The sequence below is a fragment of the Sinohyriopsis cumingii genome, unplaced genomic scaffold (assembly GCF_028554795.1).
Source record: "Sinohyriopsis cumingii isolate HCF-2022 unplaced genomic scaffold, ASM2855479v2 utg000488l, whole genome shotgun sequence".
Taxonomy (NCBI): Eukaryota; Metazoa; Mollusca; class Bivalvia; order Unionida; family Unionidae; genus Sinohyriopsis; species Sinohyriopsis cumingii.
This window is the reverse complement of record NW_028315905.1, coordinates 306,092-330,361: the sequence shown is the minus strand read 5'-3', so window position 1 is coordinate 330,361 and position 24,270 is coordinate 306,092. Positions and strand designations below refer to the sequence as shown.

The window sequence follows — 24,270 nt, the reverse complement described above, 5'->3', positions numbered from 1 at the left end:
ACATTAGTGGTTGGTTGCACGCATAAAATTTGTAAATTGAAGCAGTAATCTTAACAAATATTCAACAATACTAATCTGCGCAAGCCGTGTTACTGATGACACCAGCACTGCTAGTGACCTTCAAATCTCATCCCAACATCTCACAGACAATTAAAACGTCATAAAGATCCATTGTCAATGAGGAACAGCGAACTGACTTCAACTTAAAGAAGACAAAAAAAGATGTCCCACCCAGTCACATTATCCTGACACCAGGCCGACCAGTCCTAACACTAACCTCTTAATGCTGAACGCCAAGCGGGGCAGCTGTTAGTACCATTTTTTAAGTCTCTGGTATGACTCGGCCGGGGATCGAACCCACGACCTCCCGCATCCGAGTCGGACGCCCTAACCACTAGGCCACCGGAGCGGTAAAGCGTAAGAGAATTCTAATAATGTATGTTTTTTGAAAAAGGTTTCTTCACTATTCAAAAAGAGCTACTATTTGAAGCACGAAAAGGAAAAGGTTGTGTCAAGTGTTGATTTAATTAGTTCTTGTCAAGTGACCCGAAACAGGAAGCAAAATAATCCTGTTTGAAACCTAATCTGTTTAAGCAGCCGAGCATAAATGTTTGAGGTGTACATACAGGGCTTTGTCTGGAAATGCTACTCTATGCAGAAATAATTATACTGTGTTATATAGTGATTACTTTCAGGATGGAAAATATCACTGCTGCTCCTGGTATGTAAATATACCTATTGTATTATATATATATATATATATATATATATATATATATATATATATATATATATATATATATATATATAGTGTGTGTGTGTGTGTGTGTGAAATCGACTCTCTTCAAAGATCTACAAGTTAACTATTGGTCATACGTTACAGCTGGTATTTTTAACGACTTTTGGCAGCAAACATTTCGATGCTGACTTTGCTGTTAGTACATGTAACAGCAGCACTAGTGGTTTTAGTATTAATAGCAGTAGATGTAGTTGTATTGATGCTGTTGTTAATTTTGCTGTAATGTTTCACAGCCGTTTAGGAACTATTCTTTGCATGGCCATTTTCCCATCCGATTAAACCACTTCGCAAAGACTTAGATCTCTAGGATATTCAGGAATGATTTTCCTGTTCGGGGAGGGCTAGTCTGGCTTCAGCGATTCTAATGACATCTCATGTATTCTTCTAAATTGCGGACATTTTTCCCGATTGTCCCAGGTTAATAGGTAAAACTCTGAATGGTGGTTCTCAGTTTTCCAGATATTAGCATCTTCTATGTATAGGTCGCTGTACTAGGTTACGTTTTCTATGTTTCTGACATGCATCTTAAGGGACACCCATCTCGTTCTGCCATGTGTGCTACGTCAATGGTAACGGGGATGTTATTATTATTATTATTGTTGTTATTTTCACTTTCACATTATTTTCGCTAATATATATGGTTGGCCATTCTTTCCAAGATCACACATTTTTCCAAGTATGTGATCGCAAAAACCACTCTCAGATTCATCGGCGTTCTGGTGCATGGTAAACATGGCATTATTCCAGAGGTCTTTAGCTTATCTCCTACTCTGTATGACATCATCTGTTTCCAACACCATTGGTACGACAACTGAGTGTTACATGCTTTTCTGGTCACTCAGACCATTATACTGATACGATATCTGAGTGTTACAGGCCTTTCTGGGCACTCTGACCATGATGTTGAGTATTACAGGCCTTTCTGGGTACTCTGACCATGATGTTGGTCAGTTTCAGCAACTATTAAGCCAGTAACAAGTCGGCTGTCTGGTGCTGGCGATCTTTTCTGGTATTGAAATACGAAAGGGTTCTAACCTTTCTGTTCTAGACCAATCTACCGTCCTTTGTACACTAAAACTAAATCTTCGTAGGCAATTGCTAATAGATGGTTAGGGCTAACTATTTTTTTTTTTTGTTTTCTGTTCTGGTTTTTTATTTACGGAAAGACTCACCTCTTACCAACCTGATAGACCCACCGTGTTGATGACAGACGGTTCAACTTTACCCCTCAGAATTCTTTCTAATGCAAAGATAAGTTCTTCTGTTGCTAGGTGTAGGAATTCTTCATCACTTACGTAACATACATTTAAAGACTCCACTTTTCCGCCTCTGTAGTCTTCGACACTTGTCATTAAGTTCAACCTAGTATTCTAGCTTTTCTAACTTCATATGTACTTCATAAAAAAGATCATATGTGTCGTCTGTTTGATAAGGTGATGATAACAGAGCGCGAATTAGGTTGCTCAGTCTGAGTTACCTTATAAAACTTTTTACTTTAAGCTATTAGATGACTGCAGCTGAAATTATTGCATAGAATGTTGCCTAGGAATACATTTTTCAAAGAATCAAACTTATCGCAAAAAGAACTCTGCTCCTATTGTACGTTACATGCATAGACAATCTCTCATATCTCTTAACATTCTCGCATAATTAGAACTTTCATAAAGAATATTATTCCATGTATAAAATGTAACTGCAGTCATAAAAATTATTTAGTATTCATAAATAATAAGTAAATATTAAATTTAGACCTAAAGACAACATTTAGAAAAGTTTTTTTATTGTTTGTTTGTACAACTGATTGTTGTAAATTATTCTTTCCTGAGTTTCAATTATTGACTGTAGGTGTTTAACATGTTTAGAACAATTATGCCTTTGTATATAAATTTTCAAATGCTTGCATTCTGTCGCGAGCACTTTCTGGAAGGTCGCATGGGGTCTCCATGATTTTGTTTTGAGTATGGCAAAACTTAAAGTGCTTTAAAAGGGTCGTGGGGCTCAGACAGATTTATTTTCTAGGGTCGCAACTGTAAAAGGTTAGTAACCAGTGGTTTAAATCTTTGGTCGTTATTGTGGGTTGTCAGTGGACATGCCCAAAAATTATAAGTTTTGATCCATGCTGTCGTAGCCTATGTGTAGGGTATGTTCCGTATTTAAACAAAGAACGCTGGAGAAGTTTGGAGAGCTTAGTGTAGCTTGGAGATAATATCTGGGTGCAGACGACTACTTCTATGTTTTAATGTTTAACATCTTTTTATTATCATATTTCAGATCAGTAAGTTTTATCCATACTTGAGACATTCTGAAAACTGATATCATATGAAAATGTATACTCTAATCCTATAAAAAGGGATATTACGTGTTTAACGTTATTTCAGAATTGACGAAAACGACGGTCTTTCCGTCCAAACTCCATTGCTTTATGTTAATCAATCTCGTTCAGCACCAAACGATGTATATAAGTGAAAACGTACTTTCTTTTATAGATCAAGGACTGTTGGTGACTTTAATGCCGGATCCAAACTTGACACCTACTGTTAATAGATCATACGACATATTTCCGATTTCGGAGAGCGGACTACCTGGGAAAGCTGGGCATTACACTTTTTTCAATATGAGCGTATTTTTTCCGAGTGTATGTGTAGACTACCAGTCGGATACGTTGTTTTTGTATGAATATATCAGAAGGATCATCTACATAGAAAGAAACCATTCTCAATCTAATATCAGGACTTGGACACCTTTCCTCAAAGGTCCTGCAAGTGTCTACACCAGAGTGGCTTTCGACTGGCTTAGTAGAAGCCTGTACTGGACTGATACAATATATGGATGGATAGGGATTATGGGCACAACAGAAGAAGATTTGGGCATGTACAAAATTCTTCTGCATGAGGATATTGAACACCCTCATGGGATAGCGCTTGATCCTTTCCAAGGGTAAGCAATGCTCATTTTAAACTTCCTCTCCCTAAAAAGACTCAGAATAAGAAGTAGCAAGTTTTTCCTATTGCCTGTGTAGATCATCGACACTAATTTCATCAAAGTATGAAATAATCTTATAAGGCATACGTTATATATATATGGATTTACAATATTGGATGTAGGTAGAACAATTGCTTAAAATGCGATATATACTGGAAGATACTAAAGTAGTTCATAGTCAACGCAGTTGAGCAGCAGGGAAGTTGTACAGACCAGTGGTTCCAGACCAAATAAGCCTTCCTACGAGAACATTTCCCGTAGAAGCCTCGGATTTCAAAAATAAGCCTTCCTACGAAAATTAATTTGCGTAAATTCACTCCCGACTGCAATTTTTTGTGTGCAAATTCAATGATTCTAGACAAGGAAAAAAGGGGGGGGGGGGGAAATTATTCCGTCGATGAAGTTTGCGAAGATTTGGCTGCCGATCCTAATTTTACCTCGCATTAAAACAATATAGTTGAAAATAATATGAGTCCGAAAGCTAGTACAGTTGGAGAGCCTCATTCTGCCAGATTAGCGCGAGAGCAATTAGCGGCATTAAAGAAGCTTATCCCGACAAAACAATTATTTAAGAGAAATGTTCGTGGTTACGAAGATGTGCAACATGGAATTGCCGAGGAATCATTGAAATGGTTGAAGCCAGTTACCGGAACAATCGAGCAAGTTGTATTTGGCGACGAAAAAGATCCGGATACTAGGAAAAAGGGAATTTTTCCTATGTTGAAAGGTATTGAGGAACAATCACGAACATTACCCGATCAATTAGCAATAGCAGCAGCAGCACAAGGGCAACAACCTGCAATTGATTCTGGAGCAAGTAATGGAAAACCTAAAGTAGGAAAACCGGGAGTAAAAAAAGGGAAGTTTAGTATCGAGAATTTAAGAGAAAATTTCACCGATGAGGGATGGGAAATAATATCACGACCGCTCTCGACACTGTATTCCATAGATCGAATTGGTCAATTTGCGGAAGATATGTTTAGTATTCGAAATGAATATTTGACTGCAATAGGAAAAAAAAGATACGGAACTCGTGATAATTGGTACAACATGGTATATAAAGTTTACTCGGGAAAAACACATGTGAGTATGGTAACGGATCCGCGCTACAGGAGATTTTTAGAAGCAGCAAAAGACACACAAAGATATAATAAGCAAGTAGCAGAAGAAAGAAAACAACTGGAGAAGGAAGAAAGGCAGCAAGCGAAGGAAAGAAAACAACAGGAGAAGGAAGAAAAAGCTAAAACACGAAGGAGAAAAGTAATACCACAGGAACCAATAATTCAACTACAGGAAGAAGATATTCAACCACAAGAATTAGGAGCTAGACCAAAAGAAGGAATTCCACCTCAGAAAAAGGAGAGAAAATCAAAAAAGAAAAAAGATCAGAGTGATCAGGAACCAGTAACTCAACCAAGCGAATATAAACCATCTGCGGATAATGGTTCGTTTAAAATTGATCCTAAAATACCCGCTGATAATTATTTGAACAAGAACTTGTTGTTTTTACTCAGTAACGATGATTCAAGAATTCAGATGGCTGCGGATAATTCTCTGGAAAATAAAAGATTTTTATTGAAAAAGGATATTGCCGATAAAATTGAAGAAATTGATTGGCTAGCGATAATTTATTTTGGTAGTTTAGGAAAACCAGTAAAATATAGTGATGAAAATTTTGGAAAATTTTCATCAGATGTTATTAAATACAGATTTGCGAATATAAGAGGGATAATTTCGTCACCTACATTGGCGAGTGACACGTTAATCCCCATAATCCCCCCCTTCCCTTTACCTCCCTTCAGAACAATTACCTAAGAGTTATAGTCCTTCTTCCCCCTCTTTTGATCTTCGCCATCCTCCTCTCTCTCCTACATTATATCCAAGGGGTCCTCCTACAACGCGTCCCCTTTGGGCCGGCTCCCCACCTCCAGAACCAACATCGACAAACTGGAAACCACAGGAACTTTCACCCAAAGGAAAATGGAATGTTCCGAGAGATGAGCACCCTGCTGCTAGAAGCCGCGATCCTCAACAATTACCATATTCGCCAATGACGTCGCCACCGACGTCGTCAGGGACATCACCAGGGTCATCTTCAACGCCGTCAGACGAAGTATTCCGCGTAACGCCATTGCAATCTCCAGAACCAAAAACAGGAAGCGGATATACCGTTTGCCCTGACAGCGTTGTCAACGATGTATCTCGCCTTGAGGTATTAATCGGAGGAAAACGAGCCGGAAATAACTCTCGCGAAGTAATCAACGAAGCCTCAGATATTTGTCAGCGGTTATTCCGCGGTGGCGTCATTGATTCTCACATTTACAAGGAACTTGTCGATGAGCTCATCGATTAAAACAACACAATTGAAATAACATGATTGTTCACAAACATCAGCGCAGACCCAAACAGGTCCGCATAGTAAACTCTAGATTGCCCGTGTACAAATATATCCACGGCAATGGATTCGGTGATATCATTGGAAGTCTCGTTACGCGAGTAATACCTAAAATCGGACCCACGATCAAACAATTCGCGTCAAAAGCAATAGGAAAAATCGGCGAGACTGCCATTTCTGGTATCGGTAATTTGGCTAGTAAAGGCTTCAATACTGTCAAAAGTAAAATATTAAATTTAATGCGCAAAAAACAACCCGTCAAATTACCCATCACCAGAGAAATGCCACCCGAAGTCAGTAAAGCCATAAACGACGCAGCAAATAAAAAAATAAATGATCTCGCAAAGGAAGTAGCTAAGACAAATCTAGCGCAGGAAGTTGCTAAGACAAATCTCGCAAATGAAGTTGCTAATACAAGTTTTATTTCAGGTTGTGGTCTTCGTTTTAGATGATATTCTTAATAATAAATGTTCGCACAAGTGTCAAATGAAGTGTTTGACATGGACGAGCCTGTAGGTAGGGATACATCCGTGCGAGATTTCCAGTATTTCTCGTACGATGCAGTTGAACCAAATACACCTAATCGCTTGGAAATTCAAGTTCACGATACAACAAGATATTTTCTTCCATCTGAGGCATATATCGAAGTTACCGGGGAAATTGTTAAAGCGGATGGTACCAATTATGGGCCAGATTTTAGAGTCGGATTCGTCAATAACGGTATTATGGCATTATTCAAGAGCGCCACTTACATGATCGATGGAAGAGAGATTGAGTCAATTACTAATGATATTGACTTAGCAACAACGATAATAGGCCTAGCTAGATACTCGGATGATTTTACTAGATCAGCTGGCCCTAGTATGATGTTTGCCAAGGATAATACTAATCGTCCCGAAAATAGGCCGTTCCTTATCAGACAACCCAACGATCGCGCCGCTCCTAATGCTGCTCCCGCTGCTATCGAAGATATGATCATTAAACCTTATCCTGATTATAATCTCGGATTTGCCACGCGAAAGTCTATGCTATCACCAGGTAACAGAAGATTCGCTTGTGCTATCCCGTTATCCCATATATTCGGATTTTGCAGACATTTCAGGAAAATTATCTACGGAGCAAAACACACCGTAACATTTATCAGAAAGGAAAATAGCAACGATGCTATCTGGCGAGAAGGTGCCGTCGATTACGCTACTGGCGTGATAGGTCCCAATGATGCCGCGAATAATAACGGCATAGTAAGATTACTAAAATTTACCTTGTGGATGCCAGCGATAACCCCGTCAATAATCGAAGAAGAAAAATTATTGTCATTTATGAACCAAGGCGGTAAATCTGTCATGTCATGGCTGACAACAACAACAGATTCCACAACTACCAATATTAATGGTGATTTTACCTGGCGTATTGCATCGCAGCAAGGTACCTCCGCACCTAGGCATATCTTTATCGCGTTTTTGCGTACCAATAGGTATCATCAATTATACAGTCATATGATATTTGATCACATTGGAGCAACAAATGTATCACTGAGAGTAAATGGCCAGCAAGAACCATCCGAGGAAATATCAATTGATTTTGAAAATCATTCGACGGCTCGTGCGTATCATCGCTTGTTAAGTTTCATGGGTCGCGATCAAAATATCGATACGGGATTGCAAATATCGCAGCTAGATTTTAATACTCATTATCCTATCTATTACTTTTCCCTGGAGCATCTCGACCTGGTAAAACAATCCGTCGTTGATATCCATTTCAAAGCCAGAATTAACACAGCTGGACTTAATCACAAAGTGATCGCGGTAATTCTCAGCGATAGAACAATGATCTTGGAGGGAATCAGCGGTAGAATGAGAGTCATCGATGCTCCTGTCGAAAGAATGTGACAAATTCCAAATTTAGACTAAGCGATTATTAATATGCCATACGAACACGTCAGTGTAACTCTGACCCCAGGTCAGATGAAAAAGCTCCAATCAGCGATATCAAAGCGATGCGGTATGAAATTAACACTGAAAAACGATCAGATTCACGGTGGGCCTAACAAACTGTCGCTAACTAGAGGTCAACGTGAACGATTTACCAAGGCCAAATCAGCAAATTCTGGCGTTCATGTGAGCCTTTCCATAGGCGCCATCAGAGATATGGTCAAAACAGGCGGATTTCTTCCTTTTCTTCCCCTGATAAAAATGGCCCTTCCGATTATTGGAAAGACATTAGGATTAGGCGCGCTCTCGGGCATAGGTTCCAAATTAGGAGAAAAAGTGATGGGAGGGAGATACGGTAAAAAAAAGGGAGGATTATTTCCCGCCTGCTCTCCCCTAATCGCGAAAATGTTGCAAAAACAACAAAAAGGATCCGGCCTTTATCTAAGACGCCCCCCATACGGATCCGGCCTAAGATTAGCACGGCCTATTCAAATTTAGATCTAATCAACGAAGCAAAGAAAAAAAAAAAAATTTTTCAGAGGCGTATTTATGCGAGATCAACTACCAGAAAAACCAAACCCTACCGAGACAGGAATAATAAATCTCGATAAAAATACCGGCCCTGGAACACACTGGGTTGCCTACGCGATTAATCCTCGCGAAGTTATTTACTTTGATTCGTATGGATTAGCACCGCCAAATGAATTTATCAACTATGTGTCTTCGCTGAAACTTCCGGTTTGGTATTCGACACTTCCAACGCAGACATTAGCAGATCCACCAATATGCGGCCCAGAGTCAATTAATGTTCTTGACGCAATTTCAAAATCATCCGGCCCTTATAACAAAATTGTACTTGAATACGCCGTAGATAAATATCATGGTTGATATTTACGGTAGATTTATCTACAGGAAGGAAAAAGCAGAAGTGACTGACGTCGATCTATCAAAGTTCGCAACCAAGAGCGATATTAACAATCTTCTATCGCTGTCAGAGGTGGACCCTGGCGAAGTTGCTGTTTTTCAAAATACCGAAGGGCGATTACACACCAGCAACGTGAAAATAACTGATATAATCAAGCGAGACGAATATAATGATCATATTAGTCAGTTTACTCGTCAATCGGAGATGGTATTAAAATCTATTGCTGATATTACCGATCTATTAGCGGTATTGCCACTAAAGGCTAATATCGCGGATGTGGAAAAATCCGACAAAGAGCTATCAGCGGCGATGCTTCTAAAGGCTGATAAAGCATCACACGACGATCTTCAGGATAGAGTGACAAAAAGATTTACCAAGCTAACTAACGATCTTAAAAAACTAGATGATACATCAAAAAATCTCAGTAAAAAACTCGACGAGGATATAAAAAAATTCATCGATACCTCTTCAACTACACATAACGATCTGACCGAGAAAACAAAGAAAATAAACGAAGATATCGCCCAAATCAACAAAGATATTGAATCGGCACGCGCATTAATATTTCAAAAAGCCGATAGAACATCACATAACGATCTTACCGAGAAAACAAGAAAAATCAACGAAGATATCGCCCAAATCAACAAAGATATTGAATCGGCACGTGCACTAATATTTCAAAAAGCCGATAGAACATCACACAGCGATCTCATCGAGAGAGTAAAATCCATTAACGAGGAAATTACCAAAATAAATATCTCGTTAGGTCAGAGAGCAACAATCGACGATCTCAACAAAAAAATCAGCGAGGAAATTAATAAACTCAACGATCTTGTTGTTCCCGAATTTACCAAGGGGTTTAACGCGATACGTGAATTGACAGATGAGAAAACAAGAAAAATCGACGAGGATATTACTAAAATTAACGATGAAATTAACGCGGTACGTGAATTAGCGCGTCAAAAGGTTGATACATCAGCGAACGATGGAAAAATTCAAGAAATCAACGCGAAACTTCTCGACGCAACTACACAAATTAACGATATTAAAGCAGAAATATTACCGTTGGATATTCCAATATTAGCGCGTATTTCGGTACCTGATCAGTTTATAACAGCGAATATATCCTGTAGTGTGACATTTGTTGTTAAAAGATTATCTCTCACTTGGACACCCGAGGATGATTCTTTTAACTTTACCGCGCCATTTCGGGGTGTATATCGAGTTTATGTTATATCCAGGATAAAATTCAATGTAAATTCGAATTATGAAATTCATGAATATTATCCTGGATTTTTCATTATTTCGTTAAATGAAGGTACCATCGCAAATTTCACACTAAAACCACCAGATAGAACCACCATGGGACCAGTGCAATATTTTGTAATATTCGAATATTTATCATATTGAATCCAATTAGTCAGGTAAATTAACTAATAAATGACCGCATCGGATTACCGTTATAATCAGGCGCGATCATGGCAGGATTCGATAAAAAAACTACTAGACGAATATCAAACAAAAATAAAAAAATACCAGCGTAGATTAGTTATCATTGACTTCGCTGTGTACGCGGTATCTGCGGTAGTCGCTGGTGCTGGAATAATTTTATCCGCGGTAACAACAATCGCGCCAATCGTTGCAACAATAATAATCTCGTCAACAACGACAATCGCTGGTGTTCTCAATATCGTAGCGAAAAAGATATCCTCGTGCACGAGTGAGAAATTATCGTTGTACAAGAATAAACTATCCAAGGTCAACGACGCGTATTCGAGATTATCATCGCTGCTTTCGGAGAGTCTCAACGATGGCGTTATCTCCGATCTAGAATTTTCGGCAATGATCAGTATTTACTCCGAGATTGAACAAATGAATATTAATAATGTCCGAACTAGCCCAGATCGTGACAAACACGACACCGCCGACAACAACACTAATATCGTTAAGCTCAACCAATCCAGAATTTAGCATTAATTTTCCAACACCAATTAGCGTCAAAGAAATTGCGTTAACACAATTGCGTGTCTACAATAGTTGGCCTAATGTTAGATCGAAATCATTTGGCGGATTATTATCAAATAATTCGCTTGTTTTTGCCAACAAAAACAAACCCGATGGAACGCCAGATTGGATCGTCGTTGGCATACCAACAGGCAGTTACGAAATTGATCAGCTGGATAAGGAATTTACCAGTAGAATATCAAATATAACCGGCGATGCTACTCCGGGAATAAAAATATCTGCGCACGAGCCAACACTATCATCGATGATAGAGGTGAAATCGCCGTACATGGTAGATATTTACCAATCATCGATTAGGACCATATTAGGTTGGCCTGAAATCGCACCTCTAGCAAAACCAAAAAAATCAGATTTTATTATTCCAGGTTGGTACGAGGAAGCTCCTCCAGAACTACCGGAACCAAAAAAAGAAGATTTTACCACCGACGAAGGATGGTATGGAGATATCAAACACAAACCTCTGATCGATAGCGCCATCAACCTCATGAATAACCACAAAATTAACCTGGTAATATTCGCTTTTACTTTTATTAACGAAAGAATTCTCTCGTGGTTGCCTCTTCCTAAAATTCCCCCCGGTGTGAAAATCTTCGACGCTACCCACATTTACAGGATAATAGCCCCCATAGATGGTATCTTGGTAAGAAGAACCCTCGACGAATTTATTCAAGATCATACAATACAATTAAATTTATTGCGGGAATCCTTTCATGAATGCATCTTAAATAAATCAGGCTCATGTAGCGAAATTATCAAACGCGTGAAGATTTTAAATCAACTCGCGAATGATATTGAATATTATCATGGTATGTTTATTCAGGCGATAGTCGACGATATATCAATTGCCGATTATGTTCTTCCTATTAGCAAATTCGAGTTGATCAAAAATTCAGAAGAAAAACAAAAATTCATGAGAGTATTTGGATTAACCGAGGAAACGCTACCAAATTTCAAATTTCCCGATTATGATGTTGATAAAATGAGAAAATCCGTCACTGATACCATCGATGATTTATTTCCGAAGTTACATGCCGCGTGGACTAAAAAAATACAATCAGAATCGATTCTCAAACACGATAATGATCCCGCCGGGCAAGGGCGGCATATCTCGCCAGGTATCGTTAATATAACGGAAGTTATCGCGATTTATCTTCACGCGGATGTTGTCGAGGGGAGTTACAATGTTGATTCGTCAGAGTCAAATCAAGCGCAGCAGGGTTTTATCTTGTATTCGTTTTCACCTAGCGCTTCTCCTGGTTATTTGATAATAAAGGAGCCGGTGAATCCGTTTTATCTGCGATGTCATAATCGATTGTTGTCAAGGATAAATTTCAAACTGACGGATCAGAAAGGAAATTTGCTTGATATCCGCGGGGAAACTGTTAGTATCAATCTACTGGTAAAATCGTGAGAGTCTCTGACTCTTGAATCTATTCACGGGAAAAACGGGGCAAAAAAATAAATAAAAACCGGGGAAATTTTCAAAATTGGAAGATTTTTTTAATTTTTGTTTTTTTTTTGTTTGCGGAAAATATTCAGGAAAATTCAAGAGTCTGTGATTTCCTTGGCCTTGCTCTCATCGACAAGCTTTTTCAGTTGTCTGATGCGTGAACTTGTAATTTTTTTTGACTCGTATGCGTCCGATAAAATCAACCTAGCTTTTTCCACTAGCGTAGATAATTTAACAAAATCCTCGACGCGATCATCACTGACTGTCGCAAGTGATTGATACATCGCAATCTGGATTTTCTTTATTAATTTGTATTCGGATGGTAGCGTGTATTTGTATTCGAGTTTCCCCTGAACAATCGCCTCGAATTCGGATCGGATTTTATTCGTGTCCAACTCCGATGGAAGATTTATTTTTTTCCTTAGATCATCGATAGCTTCGATAATATTGTTTATGGTTTGCTCATCCATGTTATATTAATTCTGTAAATATTCAATTATTCTTCGTCGAATATTATTGGGATATAGGAGAATTTGATCCAAGTGCCGAGATTATATGAAAAAGTTACGTGAATTATTCCCTCTGCCGCATATCGCACCGATGCTGGATGAATACGAAAATACCTCCCAGCGCCTCTCATCGACGTGAATATCATCTCCTCACCCGTTTCTTGATTTATTGATTTAACCGACTTAGCTGATCGTGCGCCACCGGTATTGCCGGATCTTAAATTTTCGCTCTGCGTCACTGCGCGAAGATTGGAAAGTTTATTATTGATTTTATTTCCATCGATGTGATCGATAACAAGTCCAATCTCTATTGGTCCGTGATAGCACTCGTATACGAACCGATGGTTGGAATAATTTTCGCATCTTCTTTTATTATTTTTACCGACTGAAAATCTGAGATAGCCATTGTTATCAACCCTACCAACATTTTTCTTTGTTTTGATGTTTCTGACAACGCCATCCGATGATGCTTCGTAACCCTCGATCGTAGGATGCGATCTATACTCGTGTGTGATTTTCATTGCAGGAATCGTTGATTTCAGTTCCATATACAATATTCCATTTGTCTAAATCATAATTTGCCTTGAATCGATTAATATAATCCTCTTCGCAGGTTATCACCGAGGAAGATTTCTTTTTGTAATATCTGAGCAATTCTCGATAATTTTTCCCTCCACAGGACAAACACAATCGAGTTTTTCCTCGAGTGCCAACTTGGCAAACTAAGCACCGCTGTGGTCCTTTACTGCCTCGTCGAATCGCATATATATGAGCACCACAATAATCACCTCTGCAGGATTTGTCGCATGATTTTGTTGATCCGATTGGTATCCATTTGCACTGCATATTATAATTTAAATATTTGTCTAAAATATAATAATGGATACATTTGATCTTGATGAGGCAGAATATATCATTCCTGAGGTTGATCGTGCCAAAAAAGAATTTTTCGATGATGGGGGGATTCATGTTTGGTCGACATGGAAAACTAACGCTGTTGATGCTACGATGAATCTGGAACGGGCCAAGAAGATAATCGAGCATATAAAAATCTCGCATTCCGAGGAGCGATTTATCTTTGGAATAAAATTTATTGCACAAATGCCTGACGACACTTGGATTATTCGCGATAAACGAGATCCCGTGCGTGGCGGTAAGAAAAATGTTGTTCTTGATAAAAATTCGAAGCCAGGATTATTATTGGGAATTGACGGTCCTTATTATGCCAGGGCGTATCCATCTAGCGCTGTTGTTTATGGAATTTATCGGCTAAATAACAACCCGGATGTGAAAAATCTACCCGCGATGAAAGAATCGCCGATGATAAATTGCGTTGCCGAGCGCGTTATCGAGCATATGAAAAACGCCCGTCGTGGATCTGGATTGACTCAGTTGAGGCTGGATAAAATTAACGCGTGGGCGAAGACAGTTGTTGATGGCGCATCGATTGACGATGTTGCTGTGTTGAGCAAGAAACTTAAATTTCCTATCACGGTGAAAACACTATCGGGAGAAATATTATATTCGTCGCCATATAGATCTCGAGGAGTACCAATCGAGATTGTTGATCATAATTCACATGCGTGGTCGCAGTCGGTAATGATATTCCCGCGAGATCGGGTTGTTAAATTTTATCCTGTGGAAGGCGCTGATGCCATGTTTCGATATATCAAAATATTAGCCGCGTCTGATCCAATATCAGTTTGGTTATTCTCGAGCGAAGAAAGGTATGATCAATTTATCTTGCCACGCGGAGATATTTACCGTGATGAAAAATTGCATGAATCGATGAAAAATATCGCGGTGAAATATTCGTCAAATCCTGATCAGTTACTGACAAATTGTTTTACGGTTCCGTCTGTTGCTGCTCACGCTGCCAGACAAAGAAATTCGTGGAAACCTACAAGGAACGAATTTCTCACTGATATTCAACTTAGCTGTATCGAATACGGCCATGGCGGATTGTGGAATACCAAATATTACTTCGAAGATATGATCTCCGTTGATATGAGCGCGTGCTATCCTGGAAGTTTCCTTGGATATGGCGATTGTGCGGATTATTTTGCTAAATTTGGCCATCCCACCAGCGAGATGACGAGAGTGGCAATTAACGGACCGTTGCCAGATTTTGTTATGACCGGATTCGCTTATGTTACTTCATTCGAGTTTGCTGAAAATTTACATAAAATTTGTTATATTTGGTTCGGTCGGCATTTCTCTCAACGCAGATGGGTCCCTATAGTGTTGTTGAGGTATATGCTAGATTCGTCAATGTTAGTATCGTTGACAGTGAGCGAGGCAATTATATCGTATAGAAAACAAACTAAGGTGTGGCTACCGACGGACTGTGAAAACGCGAAGGATATTGGAAGAAAAATAATTGGCAAATTTACTCAAGGGGGATCCGTTGATCATAAACACCGACACGCTAGATTGTTTATCAACGATGCCGAAATGGATTTTATTATTGCCGATACGGTATCGCGAGGAATATTCTGCAACAGAGAAAATATTATCATTGACGGAGTAAAGTTAGGTACCGTAATTAGCTATCTCGATGGAGAATCAGTGCAGTATACGCATTTGAGATCATCGATGCTCGCTTATGTGAGTATAAATTTACTGTCGATGATAAATAAATTTTCTGATATCGCGGTAAGGGTCGCAACGGACTCGTTTTATATCGATAAGAAATATCAGTATAGGCTGGATAATTTAATCGCCGATGGTTCTTGGGGCACTTGGAGGATAAAAAACGAGGATATCCTAGATTATTGTGAAGACGCCGATGTCGAAGATTGCGATAAATTTCATCGGGATAAATGTGAGAAAATATCAACGGCTGCATCTGCATTTGACCCGATTTCACGTAGTAAATTCGTTTACCTAAATGGACCTGGTGGTAGCGGTAAAACAACGCGAGCGATAAATTTATTTGCGAAATCTGATATGATAGTGTTGACTCCAACTCACAGATTAGCGCGAGAAATAAGGCAACGCGGCGTTGATTCTTGCACGTATCACAGTTATTTCAAATACAGCGGTGGATTATGGGATTCGGCTCGCATGGGAAATAAATATATCAACAGAATTATAATATTTGATGAAATTTGCACAGTAAATTTAGTTGTATTACAATCATTCCTGGCATGGCTGGAGGAGAAAAATACAGCCGTGATAATGTGCGGAGATCATGGCCAGCCTGATCCGATTGATGGTGAATCTCCTCACGAATGGCTCAGGAATTTCGTTGACTATTATGAGGAAATCGACGCTGATTACAGATCCAATGATATTTTATTGACTGAATTTAAGAAAATAATACGATTACAACCGAATAAAATTCAATGCGATGTGATGAGAAAAATAATCGACGAGACTCCGATGGATATTTTTCTAAATTTGTGGCGTCCCGATCATCTGATTGTTGCTAGTAGGAAAATTGTTCGCGATGTTATTCAGGAAATGTTATTTAAGCTTCATTGCGAGAAATTTCCAACATTACAGGTGCCGTTGTGTTACAGGCCCGCTGATACCAGAAAACAAAATATCAGTGTTACTTTACCCTGCGGAGAGGAAAAGATCTTGGTCTTGAACGATATTATTCTTGTTGATATTAATCTTGTTAATGACGCGATAAACGCAGAAAGATCGCCATGGAAATTAGGATATGCAACAACGATACACTCGTCGCAGGGATTGACCGTCGATGGTCAAGTTTGGATCATCGATGATAGAATTTCCTGGTCAAATTTAGTTTATTTAGCCGTGTCAAGAGTAAGAAAATTATCTCAGTTAGGTAGAATTCGGTTTCACATTAATGACGCTGGCGGTAGTTGAGTATCTTTCGGTATTATTTGTAATTCTTCCTTGGTAAATCCGCGTTGTGGCGCTAGCGAATCTAGGAAATAAATTGCTGGTCTCCCTGACGATCTTGTTACGGCTGATATTTTGTGTGTTGTTACGCTCCAATTTGGATCGGTTGCTCTTTTTCTTCCTCCTTCGGCCTCGCCTTCTTTATATAAATACCTGACCGTGACGCTACCTAGCACAGGCGGAATTGTGGAATCTCGCTTTAGGGGTATCTTCGTTCTTGTAATTGCAATCGCGGGTTTCATTGCTATTGTTCTCGTTGTCTCGTTATTTAGTGCGTTAATCACATGAGGCAATCTTGATACCCAATCATGAGATCGATTATCTTGAATAAATTCACGCGCGTACTGATATCCGAATAATCTTTCCGCGAGAGTTTTATTGAATCTCTCAACGATAGCTTGATTGTGATGAACACCTACAATACCGCGACGGATTTTAACATTATTCTTTTTCATCAATCAAGTAACCGCGCCAAGAAATTCTCGACCTGGATCAACCTGGAGAAGCTTCGGCCATGTTAATGGAGATCGTGAATAAATTTCGCTAAACGCCTTAGCGATCTCCGTTGCTGTTTTATTCGATAACGGCTCCGCTTCCTTGTATCTGCTTGCGATATCAACAACCGTTAACACATACTTGTATGTGACTCCGTCGACGGTATCGTAAGGAAGAAACATTAAATCAGCTTGATGAACTTCATTAGGGACGCTGACTGAGAAACTCGCATACGGTATTCTCTTAGGCGGAGGAAGATAAATTTGCCAGACTGCCTGTTTCGATAGCCACGATTCAGCGGTGGATTGTTTTACTTTTGCTGCCTTGGCGAGTTTGGCAATTGCTGATTTTCCTCGCCAGAATCCTCGCGGAGAATAATATATTTGCTCCATTATTATTTACCAGCGCCGAGTACTAATTTACCTTTCATCGCACCTTTTATCAACCAAGTTGCCAATTTTTCTTTGAAACTTTTGTCAGGAATCGCGTTTAGTGCGTGAATTAGCCTAATATCAGCGAGATGTCTTTGTTGTAAATCTCCGCTGCGGTATGCGAGATCGTGATAGTAACACGCGTTATCGATGGCGTTTACTGGATCTTCGCCGGGATTTGGTTGATTATTATCGTTGAGTCTTATATCGAGCCTCGTACCAGGTCCGCAGTAATTGTATCCTGGCAGATGCTTTTCTCCGGGATATTTCGCCCAGGGCAGCCCAGGTAGATTTTTCATGGAGGCGGTAATGTCTCCTCCGGTTCTTCTATTTTTTTTTTTACAAATTTAAACTTGCGTGTCTTACAAACTTCGCATTCTCCTGTAATTGCGTTCCTGTTGTTGCGTGTGACGATTTCGGTTGGATTTATCGTAGCTGTGTGAGTGCGACACTTAACACAATATAGATCCATGTATTCTAGTAACATGAATGTAATTGATTTTTCGGCCACGAAGAAACGCGAACAAGCGAAACATAACGCGGTGTTACCAAATTCGATTAGGATGATAATTATTGGCCCGTCCGGTTCTGGAAAGACGCAATTGTTGCTAAATTTGATAATGCGATGGCTAAAATGGGATAAGTTGTATTTGGTTGCACCCTCAGTTGATGATCAGCGTTGTTATCAAGTACTAAAAGAATTTAGCGACAATACCGACGAAGGCACGATAGAATTCATCACAGACATCAATGAAACCCCATCCGTGGAAAATTTAGATGGCGATGTTAATAATCTTGTCGTTTTCGATGATGTTATGCTGGATAAACAAACTAATCCGGCTAGGATATTCTCGCGTGGCCGACACAAGAACACCGATGTGATTTACGTGACGCAGCGATATACACAAATTCCAAAGGTAATTAGGGACAATTGTAATATCTTATCAGTTTTCAATGGCGTCGATACTCACACGTTGAGAAATATTCATCAGACTTGGTGCAACGGCGATATGGACATAAACAAATTTAAAAATTTCTTCAGCCGCGCTCAGGCAATACCGCATGGTTTCATCACGATTAATCTTCATGATCCGCGTAGTAGATATCGAATCGGTCTCGATCAAATTTATTCATGAAAAGGCAGCCAAACCTTGCAAACTTCATCGACACCAGAATAAATTTCCCCCCCCCCCTTTTTTTACTTGTCCAGAATCATCGATTTTGCACACAAAAATTGCAATCGGGAACGAATTTACGCAAATTAATTTTCGTAGGAAGGCTTATTTTTGAAATCTGAGGCTTCTACGGGAAATGTTCTCGTAGGAAGCTTTATTTGGTCTGGAACGTCTGGTCTGTACAACTTCCCTGCTGCTCAGTTGTGTACTCAGAATGACATATTAACTAAAGAAGCTTGAGAGAAAAATATGAACCTGTCTTTTTTCCATCAGTAATATTGTTCATGTTGTGTATTTTGATAAAAATGTTGTACCAGTTGGTGGTATGTTCTCTTCGTTCCATGATGTTATAAATATAAAACAGTATTTCTCATATAATTATTTCATGAATTTGATTTATATATTTGCTTTAATGTTTGTAGGAAAGGGGGCTATCCGTAAATGTGATCATTGTAGCAGCAGGGAAGTTCTACAGACCAGACGTTCCAGACCAAATAAAGCTTCCTACGAGAACATTTCCCGTAGAAGCCTCAGATTTCAAAAATAAGCCTTCCTGCGAGAATTAATTTGCGTAAATTCACTCCCGACTGCAATTTTTTGTGTGCAAATTCAATGATTCTAGACAAGGATTTTAGGGGGGGGGGGGGAATTTATTCTGGTGTCGATGAAGTTTGCAAAGTTTGGCTGCTAATCCTAATTTTACCTCGCATTAAAACAATATAGTTGAAAATAATATGAGTCGGAAAGCTAGTAGAGTTGGAGAGCCTCATTCTGCAAGATTAGCGCGAGAGCAATTAGCGGCAGTGAAGAAGCTTATCCCGACAAGACAATTATTTAAGAAAAAAATTCGTGATTACGAAGATTCTCAATATGGAATTACTGAGATTTCGTCAAAGTTGTTGAGTCCAGTCACTGGAGCAATCGAGCAAGTCGCATACGGCGATGAAAAGAAAGATAAGGAACTTAGGAAGAAGGGGCTTATTCCCATGACGAGAGACATTGAGGAACACACTCGATTATTACCGGAGCGAATAGTACAAACACAAACACGAGCACAAGCACGAGTACAAGCACAAGCACAAGCACGAGCACAAGCACAAGCACGAGCGCAACAAGAACAAGCACAAGCACAAGCACGAGCACAAGCACAAGCACGAGCGCAACAAGAACAAGCACAAGCACAAGCACGAGCGCAACAAGAACAAGCACAAGCACAAGCGCAACGAGAACAAGAGCAAGCACAAGCACAAGCGCAACGAGAACAAGAGCAAGCACAAGCACAACTAGAACAAGAACAACTAGAACAAGAACAAGCACAAGCACAACAAGAAGGTAAGATGGAGCGGATTTTGAAGGAATTAAGGGAAGAAGAACTAAAAGAAGATGAGGAAGAAGAACAACTAAGGGAGGAAGATGAAAAACAACTAAAAAAGGAAGAAAAGGAAACGAGGAAAACCGATCCTATCGCGAATATAAAGGATAAATTTAAGGACGTTGGTTTTTTAAACATTAAAATGGAATTAGACAAAATAAAATGGAGCGAAGATGAAGATCTCGCTTATTTTGCAAAAACAAGCTTTGATAAAAGAGGTGGATATTTGACTAGCGAAGGGCGAGATTTTTATAATTCACGAGACAAATGGTATAAGGCAATATACCGAATAAAGAAAAATGTGTCCCAGGCAAGGGGGGGGGGGGAATATTATCGATTTGAAAATTATGCGAAGGAGAAAATTACGGGAGAAATGGGGGAAACTTCTAGAATTTTTGGAAAACCCACCGAGGGAGATTTTACACTACCGGGACTTAAAAAATTAAATGAAGGCGACCTGGCTGAAATTGCCAAGTTCGATTATAATGAAAGAGGTAAATATTTAGCTCCCAGAGCCGAAGATAAATATACCGCCGAGGAATGGGTTCCAGCTGTGTTTTTTGCTGTGAGGGGGGATAATGTTGATCCTTATCTTCCAAGTTACCAGAAATTCAAAGTGGCTGTGAGAAACTTAAGAGAAAGAAAAAAAGTATCCGAGGAAGAAGAAGAGGAATTCGAGGATGCGCCATCGTCATTTTCAAAACCAAAAACAGGAAGCGGATATACCATTTGTCCTGACAGCGTTGTCAACGACGTGTCTCGCCTTGAGGTATTAATCGGAGGAAAACGAGCCGGAAATAACTCCCATGAAATAATCAACGAAGCCTCGGATATTTGTCAGCGATTATTCCGCGGTGGTGTCATCGACTCTCACATTTACAAGGAACTCGTCGATGAGCTCATCGATTAAAACAACACAATTGAAATAACATGATTGTTCACAAACATCAGCGCAGACCCAAACAGGTCCGCATAGTAAACTCTAGATTGCCCGTGTACAAATATATCCACGGCAATGGATTCGGTGATATCATTGGAAGTCTCGTTACGCGAATAATACCTAAAATTGGACCCGTGGTCAAACAGTTCGGGTTAAAAGCAATAGGAAAGATCGGCGAGACTGCTCTCTCTGGTATCGGTAATTTGGCCAGTAAAGGATTCAATGTTGTCAAAAGTAAAATATTAAATTTAATGCGCAAAAAACAACCCGTCAAATTACCTAGCACCAGAGAAATGCCACCCGAAGTCAGTAAAGCCATAAACGACGCAGCAAATAAAAAAATAAATGATCTCGCAAAGGAAGTTGCTAAGACAAATCTAGCGCAAGAAGTTGCTAAGACAAATCTCGCAAATGAAGTTGCTAATACAAGTTTTATTTCAGGCAGTGGTCTTCGTTTTAGATGATATTCTTAATAATAAATGTTCGCACAAGTGTCAAATGAAGTGTTCGACATGGACGAGCCTGTAGGTAGGGATACATCCGTGCGAGATTTCCAGTATTTCTCGTACGATGCAGTTGAACCAAATACACCTAATCGCTTGGAAATTCAAGTTCACGATACAACAAGATATTTTCTTCCATCTGAGGCATATATCGAAGTTACCGGGGAAATTGTTAAAGCGGATGGTACCAATTATGGGGCAGATTTTAGAGTCGGATTCGTCAATAACGGTATTATGGCATTATTCAAGAACGCCACTTACATGATCGACGGAAGAGAGATTGAGTCAATTACTAATGATATTGACTTAGCAACGACGATAATAGGCCTAGCTAGATACTCGGATGATTTTACTAGATCAGCTGGCCCTAGTATGATGTTTGCCAAGGATAATACTAATCGTCCCGAAAATAGGCCGTTCCTTATCAGACAACCCAACGATCGCGCCGCTCCTAATGCTGCTCCCGCTGCTATCGAAGATATGATCATTAAACCTTATTCTGGTTATAATCTCGGATTTACCACGCGAAAGTCTATGCTATCACCAGGTAACAGAAGATTCGCTTGTGCTATCCCGTTATCCCATATATTCGGATTTTGCAGACATTTCAGGAAAATTATCTACGGAGCAAAACACACCGTAACATTTGTCAGAAAGGAAAATAGCAACGATGCTATCTGGCGAGAAGGTGCCGTCGATTACGATACTGGTATGATAGGTCCCAATGATGCCGCGAATAATAACGGCATAGTAAGATTACTAAAATTTACCTTGTGGATGCCAGCGATAACCCCGTCAATAATCGAAGAAGAAAAATTATTGTCATTTATGAACCAAGGCGGTAAATCTGTCATGTCATGGCTGACAACAACAACAGATTCCACAATTACCAATATTAATGGTGATTTTACCTGGCGTATTGCATCGCAGCAAGGTACCTCCGCACCCAGGCATATCTTTATCGCGTTTTTGCGCACTGATAGATATCATCAATTATACAGTCATATGATATTTGATCGCATTGGAGCGACAAATGTATCACTGAGAGTAAATGGCCAGCAAGAACCATCGGAGGAAATATCAATTGATTTTCAAAATCATTCGACGGCTCGTGCGTATCATCGCTTGTTAAGTTTCATGGGTCGCGATCAAAATATCGATACGGGATTGCAAATATCGCAGCTAGATTTTAATACTCATTATCCTATCTATTACTTTTCCCTGGAGCATCTCGACCTGGTAAAACAATCCGTCGTTGATATCCATTTCAAAGCCAGAATTAACACAGCTGGACTTAATCACAAAGTGATCGCGGTAATTCTCAGCGATAGAACAATGATCTTGGAGGGAATCAGCGGTAGAATGAGAGTCATCGATGCTCCTGTCGAAAGAATGTAACAAATTCCAAATTTAGACTAAGCGATTATTAATATGCCATACGAACACGTCAGCGTAACTCTGACCCCGGGTCAGATAAAAAAGCTCCAATCAGCGATATCAAAGCGATGCGGTATGAAATTAACCCTGAAAAAAGATCAACTTCACGGTGGACCTAACAAACTATCGCTAACTAGAAGTCAGCGTGAACGATTTTCCAAGGCCAAATCAGCGAATTCCGGCGTTCATGTGAGCCTTTCCATAGGCGCCATCAGAGACATGATCAAAACGGGCGGAATTTTTCCTTTTCTTCCTCTGATAAAAATGGCTCTTCCGATGATTTCAAAAACAGTAGGATTAGGCGCGCTAACAGGCATAGGTTCCAAATTAGGAGAGAAAGTGGTGGGAGGGAGATACAGTAAAAAAAAGGGAGGGTTACTTCCCGCCCTCTCTCCCCTAATCGAGAGAATGTTGCAAAAACAACAAAAAGGATCCGGCCTTTATCTAAGACGACCCCCATACGGATCCGGTCTAAGATTAGCACGGCCTATTCAAATTTAGATCTAATTAACGAAGCAAAGAAAAAAAAATAAAATTTTTCAGAGGCGTATTTATGCGAGATCAACTACCAGACAAACCAAACTCTACCGAGACAGGAATAATTAATCTCGATAAAAATACCGGCCCTGGCACGCATTGGGTTGCCTACGCGATTAATCCTCGCGAAGTCGTTTATTTTGATTCGTACGGATTAGCACCGCCAAATGAATTTATCAGCTATGTGTCAAAACTAAATCTTCCGGTTTGGTATTCGACACTTCCAACGCAGACATTAGCGGATCCACCGATATGCGGCCCTGAATCAATTAACGTCCTCGATGCAATTTCAAAATCATCCGGTCCTTATCATAAAATTGTATTTGAATACGCCGTAGATAAATATCATGGTTGATATTTACGGTAGATTTATCTACAGGAAGGAAAAGGCAGAAGTGACTGACGTCGATCTATCAAAGTTCGCAACCAAGAGCGATATTAACAATCTTCTATCGCTGTCAGAGGTGGACCCTGGCGAAGTTGCTGTT

The 24,270-nt window shown here is 39.6% G+C and overlaps 1 protein-coding gene across 1 annotated transcript in view; it reads left to right on the top strand.

Annotated features, from left to right (window-relative positions):
• LOC149773984 (low-density lipoprotein receptor-related protein 2-like) overlaps positions 1-24,270 on the top strand; it is an 88,451-nt gene that overhangs the window by 5,561 nt on the left and 58,620 nt on the right. Inside the window, exon 2 of the mRNA XM_089945930.1 lies at positions 3,286-3,736. Coding sequence (XP_089802056.1) covers positions 3,286-3,736 — 451 coding nt within the window. The remainder of the gene's footprint in view (positions 1-3,285; positions 3,737-24,270) is intronic.